The sequence below is a fragment of the Nannobrachium achirus genome (genome assembly GCF_963921795.1).
Source record: "Nannobrachium achirus genome assembly, chromosome: 18".
NCBI classification, from domain to species: Eukaryota; Metazoa; Chordata; class Actinopteri; order Myctophiformes; family Myctophidae; genus Nannobrachium; species Nannobrachium achirus.
In genome coordinates this window covers 41,151,571-41,175,799 of record NC_137825.1, presented here as the reverse complement: position 1 = coordinate 41,175,799, position 24,229 = coordinate 41,151,571, and the positions used below count along the sequence as shown (strand labels likewise).

General features: G+C 43.7%; 1 protein-coding gene across 1 annotated transcript in view; it reads left to right on the top strand.

The window, feature by feature from the left end:
• Positions 1-24,229, top strand: part of ryr2a (ryanodine receptor 2a (cardiac)) — a gene marked incomplete at both ends in the record, with an annotated part of 292,426 nt that overhangs the window by 143,402 nt on the left and 124,795 nt on the right. The window contains 11 exon segments of the mRNA XM_080747428.1: positions 185-280; positions 2,839-2,957; positions 8,663-8,796; positions 9,498-9,739; positions 14,299-14,491; positions 14,936-15,152; positions 15,611-15,715; positions 16,245-16,348; positions 18,414-18,497; positions 19,254-19,413; positions 23,141-23,288. Coding sequence (XP_080603554.1) covers positions 185-280; positions 2,839-2,957; positions 8,663-8,796; positions 9,498-9,739; positions 14,299-14,491; positions 14,936-15,152; positions 15,611-15,715; positions 16,245-16,348; positions 18,414-18,497; positions 19,254-19,413; positions 23,141-23,288 — 1,602 coding nt within the window.

Sequence of the window (24,229 nt, the reverse complement as noted above, 5' to 3'; positions counted from 1 at the left end):
AAGGCAAGAGATCTTGGATCATCTGGTTATGCATATTAACTTGATTTCCACAGAATAGTGTTTCTTGCTGAAGAGGAAGCCACATCATTGTCTTTTACAATAAAGAAACGTTGAAACTTGAAGTCTGTCAAAGTAACGTCCTCTCCTCCCCTCTCCTCTCCTCTCCTCCCCTCTCCTCTCCTAGCTGCACTGATAAGGGGTAACAGGAAGAACTGCGCCCAGTTTTCTGGCTCGTTGGATTGGCTGATCAGCCGATTGGAGAGTCTGGAGGCCTCTTCTGGTAGGATAACTTACTTTCCTTTTAAGCACTCAACTCATAACGGGTCAGCCATCAATTTAGCATTCATCCTGTTGTTTTGTCCTATTAATATTTGATCTGTCAAGAACTAAATCGGGTGCTACTGTGAAGTGCTACAGAATGGTTCTCAACTTGGGCTCATTCAGGGGCAGAGGGGGTTGGGTCCTGCTAAATGATTGATAGTTGGGAACCAATTCACCCTTTGTCAAGTCCCGCCCATTGTCCTGCCCCTCTCCACACCCATTGGTTGCTGTGTCTTGGTGGGACATTCAGTGGGACATTCCATCCACTCCCATGTTAATTCAGTTGCTTCATATTGTTATTCTGTGTGCTCAATTCTAATTTCAAACTTTGTTTCAGTCAATTGGAGCTGCTCAGTGGCAGCATAGTGAATCAGCATGTTTTTAAATGTTTTTATTTCTCCAAAAATTATGTTTTAGCTAATTCAACATAAAAAAGGCGGAACCAGGGCGGGACAAGGCAGATAGAGCCTGCTGGTTGGTCAGTCAGGGACCAATCAGGAGGCTAACAAAGGGTGAATTGGACTCTTATGGGTCTGTAACTCTGAGAGTGAACAAATGGACCTGTAAATGTGTACACTCTCTGGGTTAAAATGAGCCCTGAGGATTTTACAGTGTGCTTCCAGAGACATTCAAATGGGGGCTTGTGGTCTAATGCAGTGGTTCTCAACCTTTTCAGGGTGGGACCCCCAAAATAATCATATTTTAACTGGGGACCTAAGAGCACTAAGAGTTGAGGCATTGCATTTTGTATAACACGGTTATATTGTTAAAATAGCAGATCTACATGCTCACAACGCCTCGCAGCATGTAGATCGGCTATTTTCACAATTTCTACCTCTAATATTTGACAATTTGGCCAATGTTTAGTTTGTCATTGTAGAGGTATTAAAAAGTCCTTAAATTGTCACTTTAGAAATGTGCAGATACCCTCTACACGCTTAAACTTTATGTTGGTTTGTTTACTGTTGACTGAGAAAACAATGTTGCACATTAAGTTAATAATCTGGGGACTCCCCAAAATAAATTGTGGACCCCCCTGGGGGTCCCGACCTACATGTTGAGAACCACTGCTCTAATGGATATCAAACTGGGGTTCCTTGCACTCCTGCATGGTAAACGGTCTATAGCGACGAGGAAATCCACTACATTCATCGGGTGACACGCCGACCACGGTTCCCCTCTTACCTTTAATGTCGGCACTGAACAGGTTTGTCCTGCAGCCGAAACTGTGGCACGGCGCGATCGCCCCATCAGCAGCCAACCACAAGCGGCAATGCTGTTTTATGACCTCGTCCGGCACTACATCACCATTGGTCATCGCGCCCATCAATCAAGCGGCGTACAATGAAACACGGGGGCTTGTACTGTGTGACGTGGACACGGAGCCAGAGTGCTGGCATTCTGCAGCAGTGACTGCTGTTTATAGGGTGATGGATACTCACACTGAGCTGCAGTGGGGCTCCTTATCATATCAGTGCCACTGTGCTCCTCAATCACACTGGGAGATGGGAACGTATTCGGCGCATGGCGCAGTGGGACAGCTGCAGACAGGCCAGGAGTGTGCGTGTGTGTGTGTGTGCGCGCGCGCGCGCGCGCGCGTGTGTGTGTGTGTGTGTGTGTGTGTGTGTGTGTGTGTGTGTGTGTGTGTGTGTGTGTGTGTGTGTGTGTGTGTGTGTGTGTTTGAGAAGAAGAAAAGGAAGATGTATCTCAGTTTAGCGCACATTTGTGAACATTAGCTGTGTTACCTGCTGTACCTTAATCTCCATGTGCGTCACTGGCACAGGTGCACTTTATTTATTTTTTGTACAGATCACCCCCCTTTCTCTCGCTCACACACACACACACACACACACACGCACGCACGCACGCACGCACGCACGCACGCACGCACGCACGCACGCACGCACGCACACACACACACACACACACACACACACACACACACACACACACACATATCACACACATTTGGTTGTAGTTTCGTACTTTTTCTTTTAGATTACATTGTACATTGTGCATACAGTACATGTGTATAAATAGTTATAGATATATTGAGGTGGTGGCTGAATGCCGCACACACGCTGGCAGGCACACACACACACACACACACACACACACACACACACACACACACACACACACACACACACACACACACACACACACGCACACAGCGAGAGACAGAGAGGTGGTGATAGATGGTTTTGGAGACACCTCTTTTGTTGAGTCATGCACTTTTCAAAGACTATATAAATATATACAGTACGTCTATGTGTGTCTATGTATGTACTGTAGGCCTATATGCATGTCTATGTGTCTATGTATGTATTCGTATATACAGTGTATAAATAAGAGGGCACTCGCTCTCCTAGTGACCCGCTCACTTGCTTTCTATGTAAGTCAACCCCCTAATATAGCATTCTGAGGGGCCGCTCTCTGGTAGATGTCACTTCTCTCTCACATGATGAAATAATGATGACTAATGACTAACGGATGGCTTTTAAACTGTCATCTCAGGTATACTAGAGGTCCTTCACTGTGTGTTGGTGGAGAGTCCTGAGGCTCTGAACATCATCAAAGAGGGACACATCAAATCCATTATCTCTCTGCTGGACAAGCATGGACGCAACCACAAGGTAGAGTAAGAAGCCATTCATTATTCTTTATTTATATATCTCCTGTCTGTTTGTTTGTTTGTTTGTTCCTTCTTTCCTAACCTCCGCCTTCATGAAAGGTACACAGACAGCAAATATCCAATGAGGTGCACCAATTATTTCCTTCTTCAACCACCGGGAAAGGAAAAATAGCAGTTTTAGCTCAAAACTAAAAATAGCAACAAGCAGCAGAAATATGAGGATTATCATTGTTCCCTATCACAAGCAATGACTGTGTGTCTGTTTTAGGGGTTCGTGCCCTTTTAAATACTACAGCACACTTAGTACTGTACAAGGCACAGCTCTATTCACAGCAGTCATATATTGGAAAGAAATTGGGCCCCTTACGTCCCTTCACAGGTGTTACCAATGATACTAATGAAGGCTCTGTTCCATAGTGGTTCTCAAATGTTTTACTTCCAAGGACCTCCATAACTCAGAGAGTGTACACATGGAACCAAACTAACCCGTAACTCAAGAGTTACACACCCTTTGGGTGCTATTTGGAACCCCCTCAAGGTACCATGACGCCACTCTGAGACCCACTGGTGTAGCATGTCTTTCCAGTGAGCCAACTTGCTCAATATCAGCACCTTGACTCTGTTTGACCAGAATGGTCAACACGTTCTCACCCCCAAGGCGTCAATTACCTGACTCCCTGTCAAGTCCCCTACTGCTTCAAGTAGGGGACGCCGTGGGTATGCCCTACTGCTTCAAGTAGGGGACGCCTCATGTATGCCCAGTGGTCTAAGAAAAAAAAAAGTCATTCCCCTAGTGGGATTCGAAACCACTGGTTTACCAGCCACCCGGCGCTCCTGCTCACGCTACACTATCCACGACGGAGGCGCACCGCCTCAGGCGACCATGAGCCCTGTGAACCATGGGCGAGCGAGCCGTAGCGAGCGAGTCGCGGTGACGAGCGAGTTGCCGTGACGGTCGCATGAGACGACTCAGCACCGTTACCGAGTTACGTGCCATTATGGACAGAAAAGTAAATATTGACCAGGGGATCACCAAGGCCCGGGTTCGCTTCCCACTGACGGTAGATAAATATTTGAGTCAACATGTGTCGGCGCATGCGCACTCTCCCTCTGCTTCTACAGATAGACGCCGAAAGCGAGTCCAAAACGCGTCAGGGGTGAGAAGCAGGGGGGGGGGGGGGGGGTGAGAACGGGTTGGAATGGTACACAACATCATTGGTAACGCCTGTGAAGAAGTAAGGACCTCTTCTTCCTTACTTCCTTCACAGGTATTACTTCTTTCCACTATGGCTGCTGTGCATAGGGCCTATTGTCAGCAGCACACTGAAATAATGATCTCACTTTAAAGAAACCTGGAGGCCTTTCTCAGGCACCGTGTCTTGTATGCTCTGTGGTCTCTCTGGGCCAATCAGTGTATAACAAGCCGAGCCACTGTCACGTATTGCTCATAACAGGGTTTGGACTGGAGGGAGAGCAGCAATCAAACAAATGTTTCTCCAGACTCCATATGTGACAAATTTGCATCTTACCCATTGGTGCTCTGAAACATGGCAGACTGCATGCCATTCTTAACAATGGTGTGTTACTATAAGTGATGTAAAGTAACTAAGTACATTTACCTAATTACTGTACTTAAGTACAGTTTTGAGATATATATTTTTTTTTTAATACTTTTTATTGCAATGATTTCAGTTTTACATTTAATATTTCATATTTTGTATCCATGGTTGCAATCATTTTCTTTTTTTTTTTTTTTTTTTTTTTTTACATAACACGTGCAAAAAAAACACCACCTACTTAAACATACAATACAATTACATACAATAAAATAAAAATAAAATAAAGAGGCTTTTTCGCTTGACGTCCGTGCCTAAGACAGCCTTGGTCCGAACAAAAACACAAAACAAAATGGACCGAAACAAAAAAAGAGGGGTTATGTGGGCATGTTATCCCTATTTAAAAGATAAGCGGCCCACCTTTTTTCAAAAACGTCTTCCTTACCATTAATTATATGTCACCTTCTCCATAGAGTACATGTCCTCCATTTTGTCCAACCATTTATCCACCCTGGGAGGTTCCAAACTTTTCCAACCCCTTGATATTTGTTTGAGTGCTGTGATTCTCAAAATCCAGAAGAGATATAAATCTCTGCTCTGCAGACTTTGGGGACGTGTTCCCAGAAGTATATTGTGGTTTTGTAGATTTAAAACTCTCCCAAATATTTGTTCTATTATTTATTTGTGTCACTCTTGACAAGAAAGTTTGTATTTTGGGACATGTGGAAAAAAATATGGGTGTTTTGAGATATTAGTACTTAGTACTACAAACTTTTCAGTTTGTACTTCTACTCCGTTACATCTCGGATCCAAATATTGTACTTTTACTCCACTACAATTATTTGAAAACTTCAGTTACTTGCAGGTATAAATGATTATAACATACATTAATCCACTTTAGCCCTATTTTATACCGAGGCTATTTAAAAAAAAAAGTACTTTTACTTTGGTGCGTGTGGTTTCTTTTTCAGTGAATCAAACATGGTTAAAATGGAGTCTAAAGTTACAATGGGTTTATATAGGAAAGGGGGCATGTCTGCTAAAATGAATATCTAAATATTGAATCGGGCAACTTAACTTGGGGGCACACAAAAGAGTATTCATGGGTTGCATTTGTAGTCCTAAACAGCCATGTTGAGGACCAACACAGGTGTTTCAATTTGTCTGATTGGCAAAGAACTAATGTTCTACGCCAATCAGAACACCTGTGTTGGTCCTCAAAATGGCCGGTGTAGGACTACAAATGCAACCCATGAATTGGTGTTAAAATTACCTAGGAAGTGTTTTAAAGTGAAATACCCCTTTAAGAATGTTTGGTGCATCTAGAGTTAACTTCTCTTTGAAAATTAAGAGCAAATAAGATTAATTTAACCAAATATGACATGATTGTTTACCGATTTGAAAGTCAGAGACTGTGGTCCATAAGTTATAGTCCCAGGTGTGAATGCCTCGAACAGAATACATTAAAGCTAACAAAACAGTTGCCCTAGAAAAATTGTGAAAAGCTTCCATGTTTATATAAGGGTCATTATAATCCTCGGTTCTCAATATACACAAGGACAATTTATCGAAAGCATAATCATGATTACATTTCTATTTCCGTCGACAGTCTATTAATGCCAGGAATATCTGTCTTGCGAAGCCTGTGTCTGTCTGCCTGTCTGTCCTCTGTTTGCCCATACATGGAGATGACTGACGTCATAGACGTCATAATATATGACTGACGACATTATACTGGACACCAAGTACTCCGACTGCACCCTACTGCAGTTGCACACAAACCTCTGTGAGGATGTTACACTCCTGCGTGACTTCATTGTGGCGTGGCCTGATAAGGCGTCTACGCAAATAAAACTAACTTGACTTTCACTCTGGTCTCAGTGTGTGTAGAAAATGGCATCGGCTATGATTCTCCTGACCGAAGATCAGCTATCTTGTTCTATCTGTCTGGACGTGTTCACTGATCCAATCACCACTCCATGTGGACACAACTATTGCAAAAGCTGCATCACCCATTACTGGGATACCAAAGTGTGGCAATGTCCACTATGTGTGAAAAGATTCTATAGCAGACCAGAGGTCTTTGTCAACACGTTTGTCTCTGAGATGGCCGATCAGTTCAGGAGGACTCAGAAGAAGCCACGTGCCGAACCAACTGAAATGGACTGTGACGTCTGCAGCGAGACCAAGATGAAGGCCCTGAAGTCTTGCCTTTCGCGTCTGAACTCCAACTGTGGTCATCAAACCCGCACAAATTATCTGACCCGGTAAAGCAGTGTCTCTCAGCTCTCTTGTTCATGTCAAGGACCCCCAAATTGATATGTACTGTGTATTGGCCGAAGACTCCACATCTAATGATGTCAGGGGCCCTGCAGAAGATTTGTGTTAAGACATTTTGAATAAAAAAAAACCTAGTGTGAAATGAGCGGTGCGGAGCGTACAACAAACAATAAACTTTGTAGGCCACGCTTCAGAGTCTGGACATTTTTTGGGGCCCGGAAATTTCTTGGGACCGGACAAAGCCAGATGTTGGAGCTTAACTATTCCAGGAGCACCACTCAAAAATAGCAAATGTAGGCTATATCTGCTATTTATGAATAACCAAATTATAACATATGGATAAAGTGATTAAAATGAGTGGTGCCATATTCATTTGTTTTACTGTGGACCCCCTGGACCAAATGGAACCGTACCATTTGGTTCCATTTGTACACTCTCAGGGTTATGGTGGTCCTTGAACTCAAAACGTTTGAGAACCACTGGAAGTAAGGAAGAGGCCAGTTTCTTCCCAATATGGCTGCTGTGCATAGAACCTAATGTACCGCAGCGCATCAGGCTCAGGCCCATGGTGAAAACCCCACTGAAAGGCCAGACAAAGTTGACTATCGGGACTGGAGGGCAGGGACGTGAAGAGAATGTTAGATAGGCAGGGGCTGAAATTTCTAAAAGGGCATTTTGATGAAAATAGCAGACCTCCAAGCTCACAACGGGTCACGCTGCGACGCGTTGTGAGCTTGGAGGTCGGCTATTTTCGGTACTTGATACCACTGAACTAATTTTGAATGCTGCCTTCAGGTATGGCATGGAAAGAGGGCATTTGTATTTCTTTCACCATAGTAAAAACTGCATTCATGGTCTGGAGAGGTCACTTTTTACAGACAGATAAAAGGGCAGGGGCTCAAACCCCCTTTGATGTCTGTGTGCACGGGCCTGCTGGAGGGCCTGAGACCAGCATCCCCCAACAGCCAAGGGCCACGGCTCCAGTCAGCGGGCCCATTCTGGTGCCTAGAATGAATGGCAAGAGACCAGCTCCATTAGTGTGACCGCCCGAGTGGTAGTCTGGCGTGTCCAGACTGTTCCCTCCCAAACTTTTCAAATGCTTCTGGTCGTACAGTCTGGAGCACGGAAGCTCTGATCATGAGCAAGCGATAAAGCGGATGTGAAGCCCCGTCCCCTCTTCTGTTTTGTCTTTACAGCCACGCAGATTTATCCTAATATTAATCTTAATTATCTTGTTGCTTAGCAGAAATGAAAAAAAAAAAAAAAAAGAAAATGCCAGCTTCTTTCAGATTTCAGGAAGCATAGTTCCAGACTCTATAAAGCTTTCGGAGATTGTGGTATAGTTGTCTGGCTACGCGAGACTACCCAAGTGGTAAACAAAAAAACAATAAATACATAGATAAATAAATATCATTGAATCATGAATTAACAGCAAAAGGAAAAAAAAATCCATAAGACCGACTGGGTTTTAGGAATGGCTAGAGTCTATCAACAAGACAGCAACAATCACACTGACACCCAACAAAGGAAATTGGAGCAATATATCCATGAATATTGTGCCTCTCCTGAAACTCTCCTAAAAAAAAAAAAACTAATTTATGACGTTGATGATGCAACGTAATCAGTGCTACCTGTGGACCTGTGCCGTTACACAGCCCCGGGTAGGAGATACGAGCTCCACAGAGCACCCTTTCTAGATTACAGTATATTATATTCTTAATGTGTGTGTGTGTGTGTGTGTGTGTGTGTGTGTGTGTGTGTGTGTGTGTGTGCGTGCGTGCGTGTGTGCGTGTGCGCGTGTGTGTGTGTGTGTGTGTGTGTGTGTGTGTGTGTGTGTGTGCGTGCGTGTGTGCGTGTGTGTGTGCTGCAGGTGTTAGACGTGCTGTGTTCTCTGTGTGTGTGCCATGGCGTAGCGGTGCGCTCCAACCAGCACCTGATCTGTGACAACCTACTGCCAGGCAGGGATCTGTTGCTGCAGACCAGACTGGTCAACCATGTCAGCAGGTACAGCACACACACGCACACGCACACGCACGCGCGCGCGCGCACACACGCACGCACGCACGCACGCACGCACGCACGCACGCACGCACGCACGCACGCACACACACACACACACACACACACACACACACACACACACAGCCCACGTTCAGCGCAACCAAGTAGGAAATCTAAAGCTTTTAACAGAATATACATGTATTTTTAAACCGTTAATTTAGTGTGAAAATGTATCTATAAATGGGAATATGGTAATATGTTAATTATGTAAATGTACAGTAGGCCATTCACCCTCAAACGTAACCATAGTGACTTGATGAGTGCGACATTAACATACAGGGGTGCCAAAAATATATTCTTATGAAATCATAGTTTTTGGGGGACACAACTGGAAATAATATTTGTGTTGTGAAAAGTGTTGGTTCATTGATATATAGGCCTACTGTATATATATAAAAAAAATAACACCCGTGTGAAGTGAGTGGTGCTCACATCGCTCAAAAAAGATATATATTTACTGTATAAAAAACTTTTCTTGACTATTCAACTACTCGAAAAAATAAGAAAATAATCAATAGTTTGCAGCCCTATTAGCATAACTGCAAAAACCTTCTAAGTTCAACATAGATGCAAGTCAGCCAAAAAATAAGTACATCATCCCCATTACTTCTGTCTCCCCCCTCTCTCTCTCTCTACCTGTCCAGCATGCGTCCCAACATCTTCCTGGGTGTCAGCGACGGCTCGGCCCAGTACAGGAAGTGGTACTATGAGCTCATCGTGGACCAGGCGGTGCCGTTCGTCACGGCCGAGGCCACGCACCTGAGGGTGGGCTGGGCCAACACGGACGGCTACGCCCCCTACCCCGGAGGCGGCGAGGGCTGGGGGGGCAACGGGGTCGGAGACGACCTGTACTCGTACGGCTTTGACGGACTCCACCTGTGGTCTGGTGAGTGAGGACAGTGGTGTAGAGTAACTAAGTACATTTACTTACAGTAAATGCTGTACTTAAGTACAATTCTAGAGGTATTTGTACTTGTATATTTCTAGTTTCCGATACTTTTACTTTTACTCCACTACATCTCGGATCCAAATGTTGTATTTTACTCCACTACATTTATTCAAAAACGTAGTTACATTCTCACAGACGTCCGGGATTGCCAGGGTTGGCGCGCCTGAATGAGCGTGTGTGCGGACGCCCTTTGGATGGGTTTAGAGTGTGACATATTACTGTATATACATGTGTGAATGGGGTTGTGACAAAGAGAGAGAGAGAGATGTGGGGCTCAAGTGACAGCTCCACAGCAGGAAAGAGTACAGTACTTTGCGGTGTGTGACTGCGCGTGTGTGACTTATCTGCTGGTGGCCTCTAGTCGTTAGCTCTACAGTAAGTTGTGAGGCCAAAAGATATCACCCAGCAAATGGAGTGAGTCACATTCCACACATTCAACTGTCAGATTTATTGACTTTGGAGTGGCAGGCTTTATACCGTAGCATACTGTGTGAGAAAGATGGAGAGAGAGAGAGAGAGAGAGAGAGGGGGGAATGGGCAGGCATTGTACTGTAGCTGTGTATGAGAAAAGAATGGGCAGGCATACAGTACTATATCACAGGTCAAGTAGAATCACCACACAGCTGAATATGACACTTATAAAGAAGTCTAGAGCCGACTGTGAGCTCAAGGTATTAAAATAAGACATTTATCAGAGTGTTTGGGCGTACGTGTGTGAGAGCATGTAGGTGTTTAAAGAGTTAGAGTGCGGGAAGAGAAAGAAAGAATGACAGAGACAAACTGACAGCCACATAACTCATGCACCCTAAAGACAAAATAACAGCTACCATTGGTAGCCGAGCAGTTAGTTTAGTCCGTAGGCTTATCTCCTGAAACACAGCATCCCTCGCTAATCCTCTCTATGTGCTAAGGTACGAGTGGGCTGACTGTATTATTTTGTATTTTTCTGCACACACGCGCACAGCGCACACGCACACGCACACGCACACGCACACCTTTTCTGTCTGTCTGTCGGTCTCTCTCTGGTGCTCTGGTGTCAACAGTAATGTACATTTAGCTGCAGGAAAAGCTGCACATGTTCCCCCTGTGATCTATTCTCGCATCCATAACACCAGCAGAAGGACCCCCATACAGACTCCATTAGTATAATGGCCAATTTATACTTTGTTGTGCGACCGTGTCACGGGCCGGGAAGGTGCAGATATACAAGCTCACGACACGTCGCATCCGTGACACGTTGCGAGCTTGTAGATCGGCTTTTGACGCGCGACACTGTCATACGACGGAGCTTGCGTTTAGGCATAGCTTTCTCTCCACAGGAACCCCATGAAATGTTAAACATGTCTGCCTATTAGCGAACGCACCCTAGAGGAAGCAGCTGCTCAGGACGCCATGGCGTCTGATGTCTGGCCCCAGGCGTGTGTGTGTGTGTGTGTGTGTGTGTGTGTGTGTGTGTGTGTGTGTGTGTGTGTGTGTGTGTGTGTGTGTGTGTGTGTGTGTGTGTGTGTGTGTGTGTGTGTGTGTGTGTGTGTGTGTGTGTGTGTGTTTGTTTGTATTACTACTATACTTGTAAGTACCAAATGTCCCCACAACTATTGTGAGGACCATTTTCCTGGTCCCCCGCTTGAGAAATGATTTTTAGAGATTGACAATTAGAAATAGTTACAGGTTAGGGTTATGCGAGAGCTGGCGAGAACTTCTGGGAACTCAGATTAGGGTTAGACATTTAGAGATTATGTTTAGGGTTGCGGTTTAGAATTATACCTGATTGGCGGTATGCATCTACAAGCTTGTAGATTTCGCCTTACTGTTGAAAATAACAAAAGATATGGTTCTGAAAATCGCCGCTCTAAAATGTTGATGTCAGCATATAGTAATACAAATATAAATAACATATTTATGTTTAAATGGACTAAATGTGTAGGTCTAGTATTATTCACAAGCTTGTTGTTAATACTTTTCCTTAGTTAAACCATTTAGGAACCCCTTTACGTAACTATACCTTTAAATCCGGGAAACCATATTAGGGTAGTTGTTGCTATGTACTGTATACAGTATAGCAACATACATCTTTTGTAATATTTGAATAAATATTTGACAGTTTTCAGAACTTTTTTCTTTAGAAGGCGTTTTTAGAATTAGCCTCTGGTCTAAATGGGTTAAATAATTATAAAACAAACCCACAGACACACTTATCCACTTTCAATGCAGTGTCCCCATTTTGAGCATGTCATTCAACTATTTAAAACAAAATTTAATAAACGTAATCTTCCTCCACCCGCGAGGAGGATGGAATGGAAGAGGTGAGGGGAAGGGGGCAGGAGATGAATTAGGGAGAGAGGGATGGATGCATGCAGTGTTTTAGTCTTTTGAATAAAATTCCATTTAGTTTGAAAATCTGAATCTGAAAAGTTTGAGTTTTAGTCTAGTTTAAGTCCACTTCTGATTATAAGATTTTAGTCAACTAAATCTACAGTTGATTTTGTCGACTAAAATGTATTTTAGCGGGCCTTGATGGAGTCTTAATGCCTGGTTTTACACATGGTTGCATGCTGAAAATAGCTGAACTACAAGCTCACACCCTGCCGCGCTGCAACGTGTTTTGAGCTTGTAGACCTGTAGAAATTGTCAATGTACACAGTCGTTAGTCTTAGTTTTAGTCATTGTAGGATGGATGGAACTAGAGGGGGCCCGTGTAAGGAGGGAGGGAGGTTAATTGTGTGTGAAAGTCAATCCTATGTAGGCACTAGTGAGCTAATGGTCCTCCGGAGTGTAATTTAGAAAGACAGAGAGAGGCAGGGCGGACGTGCTGTTAGAATATTCTCTGTCTTCTCAACCTCTCCTCTCTCTCCTGTCACTTAAAGATGCATGTGACATGATGGTGTGGTAATGTCTCTGTTTCCAAGTTGACTAAGAACTCAACATTATTTCTCTAGACCATGCAGTGATTCTTAACCTGTGCTGTGAGGACATTTGCAAGTGGACCGACCCCCAAATAATTGGCAAAACACTATGATTTTAATGATAATATCTTTAAAATCTTGAAAAATGTGTTTTCAGTGTGATACAGACACTGTAGCAACTTGACGTGCATGCTAGTTCCATTGATCCAAGCTGCTCCACAATTGATTGATTGATAATTGAATAGTTGTCACTATTGATTGATTTTGGGGGTGAACCTTTAATCGACTCGACCTGACTCCTGACCTATCATCGGAGGATGCTTGTTGAGGTACTTTGACAAGACGCACAATGCGAATCGGATCGTGCCCGATGTCAATGTACCTCAACAAGCAGGAAATGTGAAAATATTCAAGGAGAATGTGGAACCTCTTGATATCCATGATGTCATATGTAAAAAGCTGTTTTTGTGGCAGCTAATATAATGTCTTGGTTATACCAGCATTGTTGTTGCGATGCAGATTTTACTGATAGAATTGTTTAAAAAGTTAGCTTTTTCCATTTGGCAAAGGAGACATACAGGGAGGGAAGGTGCTTCGGTGACTGTCAGAGGAATGGGGTGGGGGGTGCAAGTGGACGCTGACAGTGAACTGAAAGCCAGTATATATTTTTTTCATGAGCAGCTCAACGTGTCCACAGAAATTCAGCTTTTTAAACACTTAAATATACAATTGTGACAGTTACTGTCACAATTGTTCACCATCATGTTATATGGTTTATTTTCTGTTCTCTTTCCCTGTCTCTGTCCTCACACTCCTTCTTAACTTGGCCTTTTCTCTGCATGTGTGTGTGTGTGTGTGTGTGTGTGTGTGTGTGTGTGTGTGTGTGTGTGTGTGTGTGTGTGTGTGTGTGTGTGTGTGTGTGTGTGTGTGTGTGTGTGTGTGTGTGTGTGTGTGTGTGCGCGCGCGCGCGCGTGCGTGCGTGCGTGCGTGCGTTTGACAGTATTTTGTCTTTAATACGTCTATTTCTCTCCTTAACCATCAGTTCTCTCTCCCTTCAGCCCTTGCTCTATCTCTCTCTTAAGTTTATTTTATATCTGTAGTATGTATCCTCATCTTGTTTTTGCTGTTATCTAGAGTTTGTCTTCCTACAGTATATCCTTTCACCCCATTATGTTCTCTGAACTATTTACCATACTGTTATTGAATACTCATAACCTGTCACTCATGGCTTTGGCCCGGTGATGTACAGCAATTCTGTCTCTACCATAATTACGCCACTTAGCTGAATATAATTGGCTATATGCACAGCAGCCATTTTGGAGAGAAGTTGGGTCTCTTCTCACTCCCTTCACTGGTGTCACCGATACTACTAATGAAGGCTCTGTTCCATTCTGGTGAAACAGAGTCAGGGTTTATTTTTCGAACACAGTTCTTATATGAGGCGATCTAAGATTCTCCTATAGGGATTTCAACACGAAACACAACAACACGACCCAGGGGAATCTAGTGGTAGTGACATCAGACTATGGTGGTCTATTAAACCAGAATGGCCTGAGTTGTCCTCACTGCCCTCTCTTCCATGCTCCTCTGCAGGCTGCGTTGCGCGGACAGTCAGCTCTCCCAACCAGCACCTGCTGAAGGTGGAGGATGTGGTGAGCTGCTGCCTGGACCTGAGCGCTCCCAGCATCTCCTTCAGGATCAACGGCCAGCCGGTCCAGGGCATGTTCGAGAACTTCAACTCTGACGGCCTGTTCTTCCCCGTGGCAAGCTTCTCTGCAGGGGTCAAGTGAGCGTCCCGTAGCTGTTGTATTGTACTGCCGTTTTTCAATTTAAATGACAGATAGCATACCAGAACTAGTTAACACCAGTGGTTCTCAAAGTGGCTCCTTGAGGGCGGTCCCCAGCTAAATGACTGGTAAGTCTTAAGAGTGTACAGTACAAATGGAACTAATGGTCCATTTGGTTCCATTTGTACACTCTCAGAGTTATGGAGGTCTGTGGACCACTCTATAATGCATAGGAAAATAGGTTTTAAAAGCACTGGTTTACAGTATAGCTTCTGTTTACCTTCTGTTCTTTTCAAATTACAATTTCTAATTTACAACTTACAATGGAGGCATTTAGCTGCATTCTCACAGAGCTTTTGGAGATTCTCTCTTCTCCTTCTCTTCCCTTTATTTTTTTGTCCTTCTGCTTCTGATATGATCTCGTGTCTCTCCTGTGCTCTCAGGGTGCGTTTCTTGCTGGGCGGTCGCCACGGGGAGTTCAAGTTCCTCCCTCCACCCGGCTACGCCCCCTGCTATGAGGCGGTGCTGCCCAGAGAGAAGCTGAGGGTGGAACACAGCCAGGAGTACAAACTGGATCACACTGGAACCAGAGACCTACTGGGACCTATGATCACTCTGTCACAGGCCGCCTTCACGCCTGTCCCTGTAGATACCAGCCAGGTAAACACATGCTCATAGGAGCAATAGACTCTGTGTATAACTTTTAGTTTCCTTTTCCATTCCTGTTTCCTGTTCAGGGTCAGTTTCCCCTTGCTTTGTTTGATAGGCTCGGCAGCAAATTTTAACCATTAGCACACAACAACTTCATATGTGTCACAACACCTTCATATGTGTCACAACACCTTCATATGTGTCACAACACCTTCATATGTGTAACAACACCTTCATAATGGTCTCCTAAGACCGGCAGGGCCACCTACAGGTAAGTCACGCAGATACGGGAAGTATTCAAAGATGGAGGGTCTTGCTTTCCTATTTGTCCTGGGCCATGCATATGAAGCTATAAAAGAAAAGTGTCTGGAAAAGAGCCTGGAAAAATACACAGAGCCTATAGTGTGTCAATATGGTTATTCTGGTGGTACTGTATGTACTGTACATGTGTGTTTGTGTGTGTATAGATTGTGTTACCACCCCACCTTGAGAGGATCCGTGAGAAGCTGGCAGAAAATATACATGAACTGTGGGTGATGAACAAGATCGAACTGGGCTGGACCTATGGAGCCGTGAGTAACTTAGATCAATGTATTGTTAATCGATTGCCTCTGTATGAGTGGTATTAATGGGGGGAAGGCACAGCGGAGCAGGTGTCTGGGAACCAGAAGGTACCCGGTTCGACCCCTGGCCAGAGGTGGTGAAAGTACTCACATCAAATACTAGTCTAAAGTCGTTAATGTATGTTTTATAATATTATAATCTGCAAAGTAACTAGTAACTAAATTTTTCAAATAATTGTAGTGGAGGAAAAGTACAATATTTGGATCCGAGATGTAATGGAGTAAAAGTAAAACTATTGAAAATTGGAAATACTCAAGTAAAGTACAAATAACTCAAACTAGTACAGTATTTACTTTACACACCTGCCCCTGGCTCACCCATGCCGAAGTTTCCCAAAACACTTGCTAACAACCCCTATAACTGCTCCCCCCATGCACGCATTAAAGCTGTCTGAGCAGCCATCACCTGGGTGAAGCCGTAAAAACAAAAGTGTGTGTGTGCGTGTGTGCGTGCGTGCTGTATGTGCGTGTATTTCAGGTGCGAGACGACAACAAGCGGCAGCATCCGTGCCTGGTGGAGTTTTCCAAGCTTCCCGAGCAAGAACGCTGCTACAACCTCCAGATGTCCATGGAGACGCTCAAGTAGGCCTCGCTTGTTACACCAACACCAACTAAACGCATCACCTTTATCTGTTCATCCATCCATCCATCCATCTTCATCCATCCATCCATCTTCATCCATCCATCCATCTTCATCCACTTACTGGGAGTCTGGTCCAGCAGAGTACCCCAGACGTTTCAGAAAGAAATAAGGGGTGGCAAAATAGGTTACCACCACTTTAGCCCTGAAAATAGATGATCTGCAGGCTCTCAACGTGTCCCACGTGTAGAAGCAGTAACAGTACAAACAGGAGACATCATGATCTCACTTAGAAGATCCATATATTATCGATGTATATAAAATAACAGGTGGCTGACTGGCTGTTGATTATGAAGACTCGGTAAAAGTTTCTATCTACGCCCCCAAGTGGTCAACATCCGATATTACCGGTTAGGTATAAAAAAAAAATCAAACCATCACATGACTATTTGGAAGTATTAAAATTGTAAGATTTGGAATTGTGGTTCATTTCTTTCAGACACATTTCTACGTAACATGAACATAACCATATAATAACCAATTCAAGTTAAATGCTGCACTTTGTCAAAAATGACATGATGCGTTGAATTTTTGTGGGACCCATAAAATATCCCTGGGACTCATCCGAAAGACCCGTCTTGGGTCCCGGGACTCATTACATTAAAAACCTATTAACATCACTGGTTACGCCAATAGATCCCGTGTAGGGCTCTAAAGTAAACCATACAGTATCTCTTTGCCGAAAATAGCTGATCAACAGTACAACATTTACATCTGCTTTTTTTGCCGAATGTTGGCCCAAGGTGAATACTGAGAGGCCAGGTCCCTGCGTGGACACCTCCTGTTTTGATGTGGTGAGACCTGGTGGGGACCGTATGGTCATGCATAAGGTCGATGGCATCGTTAGAGCAGCTCCGGGTGGCAGCCTGTTTATGTCATGGGTCATTGTGGCTAGAGGGAGGTCAGGGATTCAAATCGACCCTGGCCGAGTCATGCCAAATACTATGAAAATGGTACCCGCTGCCTCCCTGCTTGGCACTCAGCACCAAGGGTTGGGGTTAAATCCCTGACCCGGCCTCACACCATGCAAAAACAGGAGATAGGCTCCTGACCTGTGGGCCACATAGCTCTGGAACCGTTGTTTCCCAAGGCTACTTACGGAGATGATGGATTACACAGTGGTTCCCCACATGTATTGCGGTCCCTGTCCCTGTCCCTTGCTGAACAGGTTACCTCACCGAACAACAGGAGTCACTAGAGCAGTGAATAAGGACATGATCCCTTGCTGGCGTCACTGCATGCTGACACGGCCAATTGATTTGGTCTGAACGTTTTACTTCTTCACCACCGAGATGCCCTGATATACTGTACATCTGGTTTATGACATGCATCTCGAGCAAGAGAGAGAGAGAGAGAGAGCAAAACACAGAAAACGACCCTAACCCTAACAAGCTCACTACAAGTTGCATCCACAACGTGTTTTGAGCTTGTAGGCCTGCTATTGTGCACAGTCAAATCCTTGGTGTTCTTTTAACGCCAAAGATGCAAATGTAACCAAATGGACCCGTAAATGAACACTGAGAATTTGACAGTGTGCTTTGTAAATGTAACAGAACTTTGTGACTTGAGTCTCAGTGACTGGCTCCTGGTTGGGATGTATTTAAACGGCCCCGCGTCTAACGAGCTGGCAGGATGGAAGTGTCCATTAGGTGTCTGTTTGATGTGTGTGTGTGCGTGTGTGCGTGTGTGTGTGTGTGTGTGTGTGTGTGCGTGTGTGTGTGTGTGTGTGTGTGCGTGCGTGCGTGCGTGCTTTTACATCATATTGATTTGAACTCATTGACTGTGTTCTAGCGGGACCATTTCAAAACATTGATTTAATACCATCTCGTACACCTAACACCTATCCTGCTTGATTAACTGACCTTTTTCATCTGTGTGTGTGAACTTGATGACTGTGTGTGTGTGTGTGTGTGTGTGTGTGTGTGTGTGTGTGTGTGTGTGTGTGTGTGTGTGTGTGTGTGTGTGTGTGTGTGTGTGTGTGTGTGTGTGTGTGTGTGTCTCTTTCAGAACTCTACTAGCCCTTGGTTGCCATGTTGGACTAGCTGATGAACATGCTGTTCAGAAGGTTAAGAGCATGAAACTTGCCTCGACGTAAGTCACCTCAACAAACATTAGACTTATTTTTATGTTTTCAGACCTTCACAATTTACAATCACAATGTTGGCATTTAGCAAGCAGTCTTATCCAGAGCAAAGTGTTAAGTGTGAGATCCGAACTAGAAAAGGCGTTCCACCAGGTCAGGTAGGTTATTGTGGGCCATCAAGCCAACGGTGCCGGAGATTAGCTGTCCACAGAGGGAACCACGGAGGGACGGACAGGGTACAAAACATAGTCTCGGCCATGCCTGTCTGCCTGGCGGAGACAATAAGCAGAATAGACATGCAGCTCTAGCCGATAAACAACATGGAAAATAGTCACATAAGGAGAATCCAGTTCGAAGAATGTAGTAAAGCTTTGATACCAGGTAAATAATGAAGATTTGTTTTGCATTCTAATGTGGACTTATACAGTAACTGAGTGTCCTTGTGAAGATTGTATTTATTTATTTATTTGAGGGGGAAAAGGTAAAACTCAGTTTTCATAAATACCTTCTTTGTACATGTAAACTATGCCTAAGAATATACTGTCTGTGAATTTATGCCTACTTTGTAGGGTAATCTTGGGTTGGGTCTTTAACCATCTAAGATCTCATTTCAGAAATCTCTAAAATGGTCAATCTCTAAGCTCACAATGCATTTATACATCGCAACACAATTATTATTATTATTATTTAGCCTATTATGACATGGCCAAAATGGGGACACCAGGTTGAAAGTGGTTAGGATGAATATTGTTCTGATCTTCTAGCTATGAGCTGTCCGGTGGTTACAAGCCTGCACCCATGGACCTGAGTCACATCAAACTGGCCTCCACCCAGGAGGCCATGGTGGACAAACTGGCTGAAAACGCACACAACGTCTGGGCACGAGACCGGATACGCCAGGGCTGGACCTATGGGATCCAACAGGTGTGTGTGAGTGTGCCATCAATATTATACACATACCGCATACTGAGATTAATAGCCCAAAATATTTTATTAATTAAATATAGTATATAATATAATTACATAATTATTCAAATGGCCACCTCTGTTCCCTATCTGGTTTTGTTTTGTTTTGTTTTTAACTTATTAACTGTTATGCTGTTGTGCTCAGATTCGTTGGCAAAAATGAGCACGCATCTGATGACCTGTGGAGGCCATTTGAGTACAGTGAACTCATTGTCTTGTTGAACAAACCAGTCTGAGTAGCTTTGTTAGCTTGTAGATTCAGTTCGCATCTGCAAGTGACAGTGTAGTGCGATGTAATATAAAGTGAGCTTAATGTGTATACATTGCTGTACTGCATGTGTTTGTTGTTGCTTGAGGTTGAATTAAATCAGCAGAAAGATGACTTAACGATGGAGTTGCATCTTGGCCCCCGAGATGGGAATTATTTTGGCCTGCGTGGCGTTCCTGTTTAGACCGCTGTTAAATATGGGCCCGGTCCCAGAAGTACTCTGACAATACTTTGCACACAGACAGATGTCAATGTCTTAGGCTTATGCCACAATCTTATGATGCTGGTCTATAACACTGGGACCAGCCAAAAGTATATTTTGAAAATAAATAGAAGAAACATTATGCTTGTTAATGTTCCTGGCACCAGCCCAGTTACTTATGTGTGCGAGAGAGAGAGAGAGAGAGAGAGAGAGAGAGAGAGAGAGAGACAGAGAGAGAGAGAGAGAGAGAGAGAGAGAGAGAGAGAGAGAGAGAGAGAGAGAGAGAGAGAATGAAAGGCAGAATTGGTTAAAGAAGTGGATGGAGAAAAGGATATTTACATAATTATTCATGAACAGTAGCGCACGCATGCACACACACTGTCACTGAAACTGTCTGACAGCTTGGGCAGTGAGAACTATCTGGTTGTGGTGAGTTCTGGGAAGTACATTTGAATATAACAATTTGAAGCAGCAAGTATTATTTTTTTGGGGGGGGTTGACAGTGATTGTTGTTGGTACCGTACAACACTGTCTAAAAAAATGCACACATGGTTGGTCGTTTAAGTTGAACATCAGGGATCTCCATATTATGGGCATAAACTGGATTGTATTAGTGTGGTTGCCCTAACAGGGCATCATCTGGGAATGCCCCGGGTAGGGCGTAAAATGTATGCTAAAATTAGTAAGGCCAGACAGGGCATCGGGCCGGCCCTGTTAGGACCAGGCCTTAATTTTTGGGCCTGTTGAGAACGCTGAGCTGGTCGAGTTGTAATTGTGATGTCAGCTATATCCTTATGCTGAGCTGGGGTGTCACGCACTGTGACGCACGCACAGGAGGTTTTTATAGTAAATGTGACCTATGGTCGCAATAAATACATTGGTGTCAGTGTTAAAAGGAAAATGACCTACAGATCTTCAACTAGTAAAATCAACAGGAAGTTGACATTAAAAAAAGAAAAGAAAAGAACAATGTAAGTCAATGAGGAGCATATGTTTAATTATTAATTTCTAATCAACTATTTTTGATATATTGTCCACCTTTGGAGTTACATGATGGCATAACTACTAACTACACAACCCAAACCTCTACCAAAGCTATTTGATATTTAATGCAGAGTGAAAACAGAACCCAGAGGGACTCCGATCAACCATAATAGGTTAAGTGCAAAATCACAGTATGTCGTCCACCACTGGTCAATACTGCTGCACCAACACGCAGGGCTGCTGCACCTCTCTGAATTCCAATCACAGTCTTAGTTCAGTGCTCTCCTGGCTTGGGGAAGGAGGTGTGTGACGCTCTTGCAATACTGATTGATCTGCCATGGACCGTAGGGGACAATGTGACTGTTCAGCTTGAATGAGATTGCAATCTAATGCAGCAGAGCAGCCAGCGGAGCCGTCGATAACCTTCCCGGTGTTTTCCCTGCCGAGAGGCTTTCAGCGTCGCGGGACTTTGATGGACAATTCTGGACGGATGGGTCATTAGCAGTCGCTGTTCATTCGCTCCTGCTTTTGTTTTCCCCCTGACAGTATTATTATGTCACCATCACGGCATCACCAAATGTACCTGACTGTATCTAACGAGGTACAGCAAATAAGATTGGATCTTCGATGACAATGATACGCCTCTAAGTGTCTCTGAGTGTTTCTCCCTGGTGATACTGATGCGTGGAGTATGCTGATTGCACGTACGATTCATTTAGCAGACACTCTTATCCAGGGCGACTTACAGGTGATTATTGAACTCTAGTCAATAGGCAAGGTAAATAACCACATCCACATTAATAGAGTGTAGAGAGAAATGTGTAGGTCCTCAGGTAAACAATGAACCTGGAATCTGTCTAACTAACTGATCTAAATCACATTTAACATTTTTGAGGGTGAGAAGAACAAATCTAAGCTGATTACCAACTGATTATTATGTGTGTGCTGTTTATATGTATGTGGACACATTTTTGTAAATGTGATAGCATATCCTTTCACAAAGTTTTGCAGGTGTGTAGTTCAGATCATCGTGTGGTCTGAGTAAGGTAGGAAGTAGGGGGTAAACCAAAACTAGTTAGTTAGCTCAGTGTTTCTCAATCTTTTTTGGCTTGAGTAGCCTTTCCCTGATTTTTTAATCCATGTACCCCTTTACCCGACAACAACATTTTCCTTATAAAACTGCATTTAAAACATAACTAGTGGTATATGATGCTATGTTAAACCCCCCTTTCAACAATATAAAAAAGGGGGTAAAAAAGAGAAAGGGGGTGAGAGTTTCAAACGGTGCCTCCTTATTTTCATCACTATGGCCATAAGATTTCAGTCCAGTTTTCATGTCAATAATTTAACACATCCCAGTTGCCTGGTACCATGTAATTTGGGTTAACTCACAAGTTTCTCCAAGTGTCATCATTAAACATATTCAGTAATGTTTTTTTCTCCTTCTAATTCAGTAGTAGTAGTAGTAGTAGTTAATTATTTAACTATGAATAATATTATCATGATTAATACTTCTATTTTTCTTTTTGGACGGCATTTTCTGAGTACCCCCCTGCAGTACCTCATTACCATTTGGGAAGACAGTAGCTGAATGGGTAGAGAGGCCGTCTTGTAATAGGAAGGTTGCCAGTTTGACGGGGCACTCCCAACACATCTTCTACTTTCTAATAATAGTGTATAATATTAACAATAATCATATACCCTACCCATTACCCAAAGACTCTTTACGGAGCAATTAGCTGTAATTATGTAAAATCAATAAAGGCTAAATTAAGAGAGTCGTTTTATGGCCATATGGTATGTTGAACTATCCAGTAAAACAAGCTGTTGTTGAGCATCTGCGATCAAAGATAGTTCAGCCTCAAATCCCCAACAGCTCTTTCTCCTTCAACACTTTTTTCCCCCTGCACCAAACCTTCTTCACCTAAAGTAGCAGATCAACAAGTTCACAACGCGCAACAGACCCGTTGGGAGCTTCTGGACCTGTTGTTTTCAGTGAATGTTTTGAATGTACTGTAAAAAGGTTTCTCTCCATAAAGATTTGGCCTGTAGCAATTCTGAGGAACCCCTGGGGGGTGCCAGACCCCCTGTTGAAGACACATGCTCTACATAGTTCCTTCTAATGCATCTTCTCTTTGTCTATCATTTCTTCTTCTTCTTCTTCTTCTTCTTCTTCTTCTTCTTCTTCTTCTTCTTCTTCTTCTTCTTCTTCCTGTCTCCTTCCCTTATAGGATGTGAAGAATCGTCGTAACCCTAGGCTGGTCCCCTACGTTCTCCTGGACGAGAGAACCAAGAAGTCCAACAAAGACAGTCTGAGGGAAGCGGTCAGGACTCTACTGGGCTATGGCTTCAACTTGGAGGCACCAGACCAGGATCATGGTATGCTATACCTACTGTAGCAGTTTAACCACATACTGCTTAACCACATACCGCTTAACCACATAGCGTCCCTATTTCTGGGGGGATTCACAAACATTTTAGCTCTAGATTCTAGACGCCAAAAGATAAATGCGATGCCTGGGACCCAAACTTGTGAAAATAGCCGATCTACGATCTACATGTGTCGCAATGCGACGCCTTGTGAGCTTATAGATCTGCTATTTTCATGATTTCTTTTTTTAATAGTTTTAGAATTTCTTGTATATATTTTTTTCTGTGATAAAAAAAAACATCTAATCTTTTGAAGTAATAATAATATATGTTTTTAAATGTTGAAAAACATACATATATTTACTTACCCTGCGACCCATATAGCTGGGTCTCGACCCACTGTATGGGAAACAGTGGTCTAAAGGGACAGCATTGATGGGATTTGAACCTGTGCTGTTTGGGGCATCTGGGATTACCAGGGCCAGCACAACAAGTGGCATCTGTGAAGAATGTGTCTAACCCGCTTACAAAAACAAACCCAGGATGTCTGTTGGTTTGTTTATGATGGGCCGTATTTCATACTGTGTGATTCTTCTCTTATGCCATGATTGGATTTATCGCCATATTACTGCAGTGCAGGATGGCTGGGCTATGTAGGCAGACACCCATGAATCACTTTGATACCCGCTTGTGTGTGTTTGTGTGTTTGCTTACTTATTTGTGTGTGTGTGTGTGTGTGTGTGTGTGTGTGTGTGTGTGTGTGTGTGTGTGTGTGTGTGTGTGTGTGTGTGTGTGTGTGTGTGTGCATGTGTGTGTGTGTGTGTGTTTGTATGCGTGTGCTCGCGAGCGTGTGAGAGAGTGCACTTGTGCGTGCGTGTGTTTTAATGTCTTCCTCTGGCATGCTAGCTAACAGCCTCTTCTAACTGATGTTAGGCTGCATGGCTGCTGGA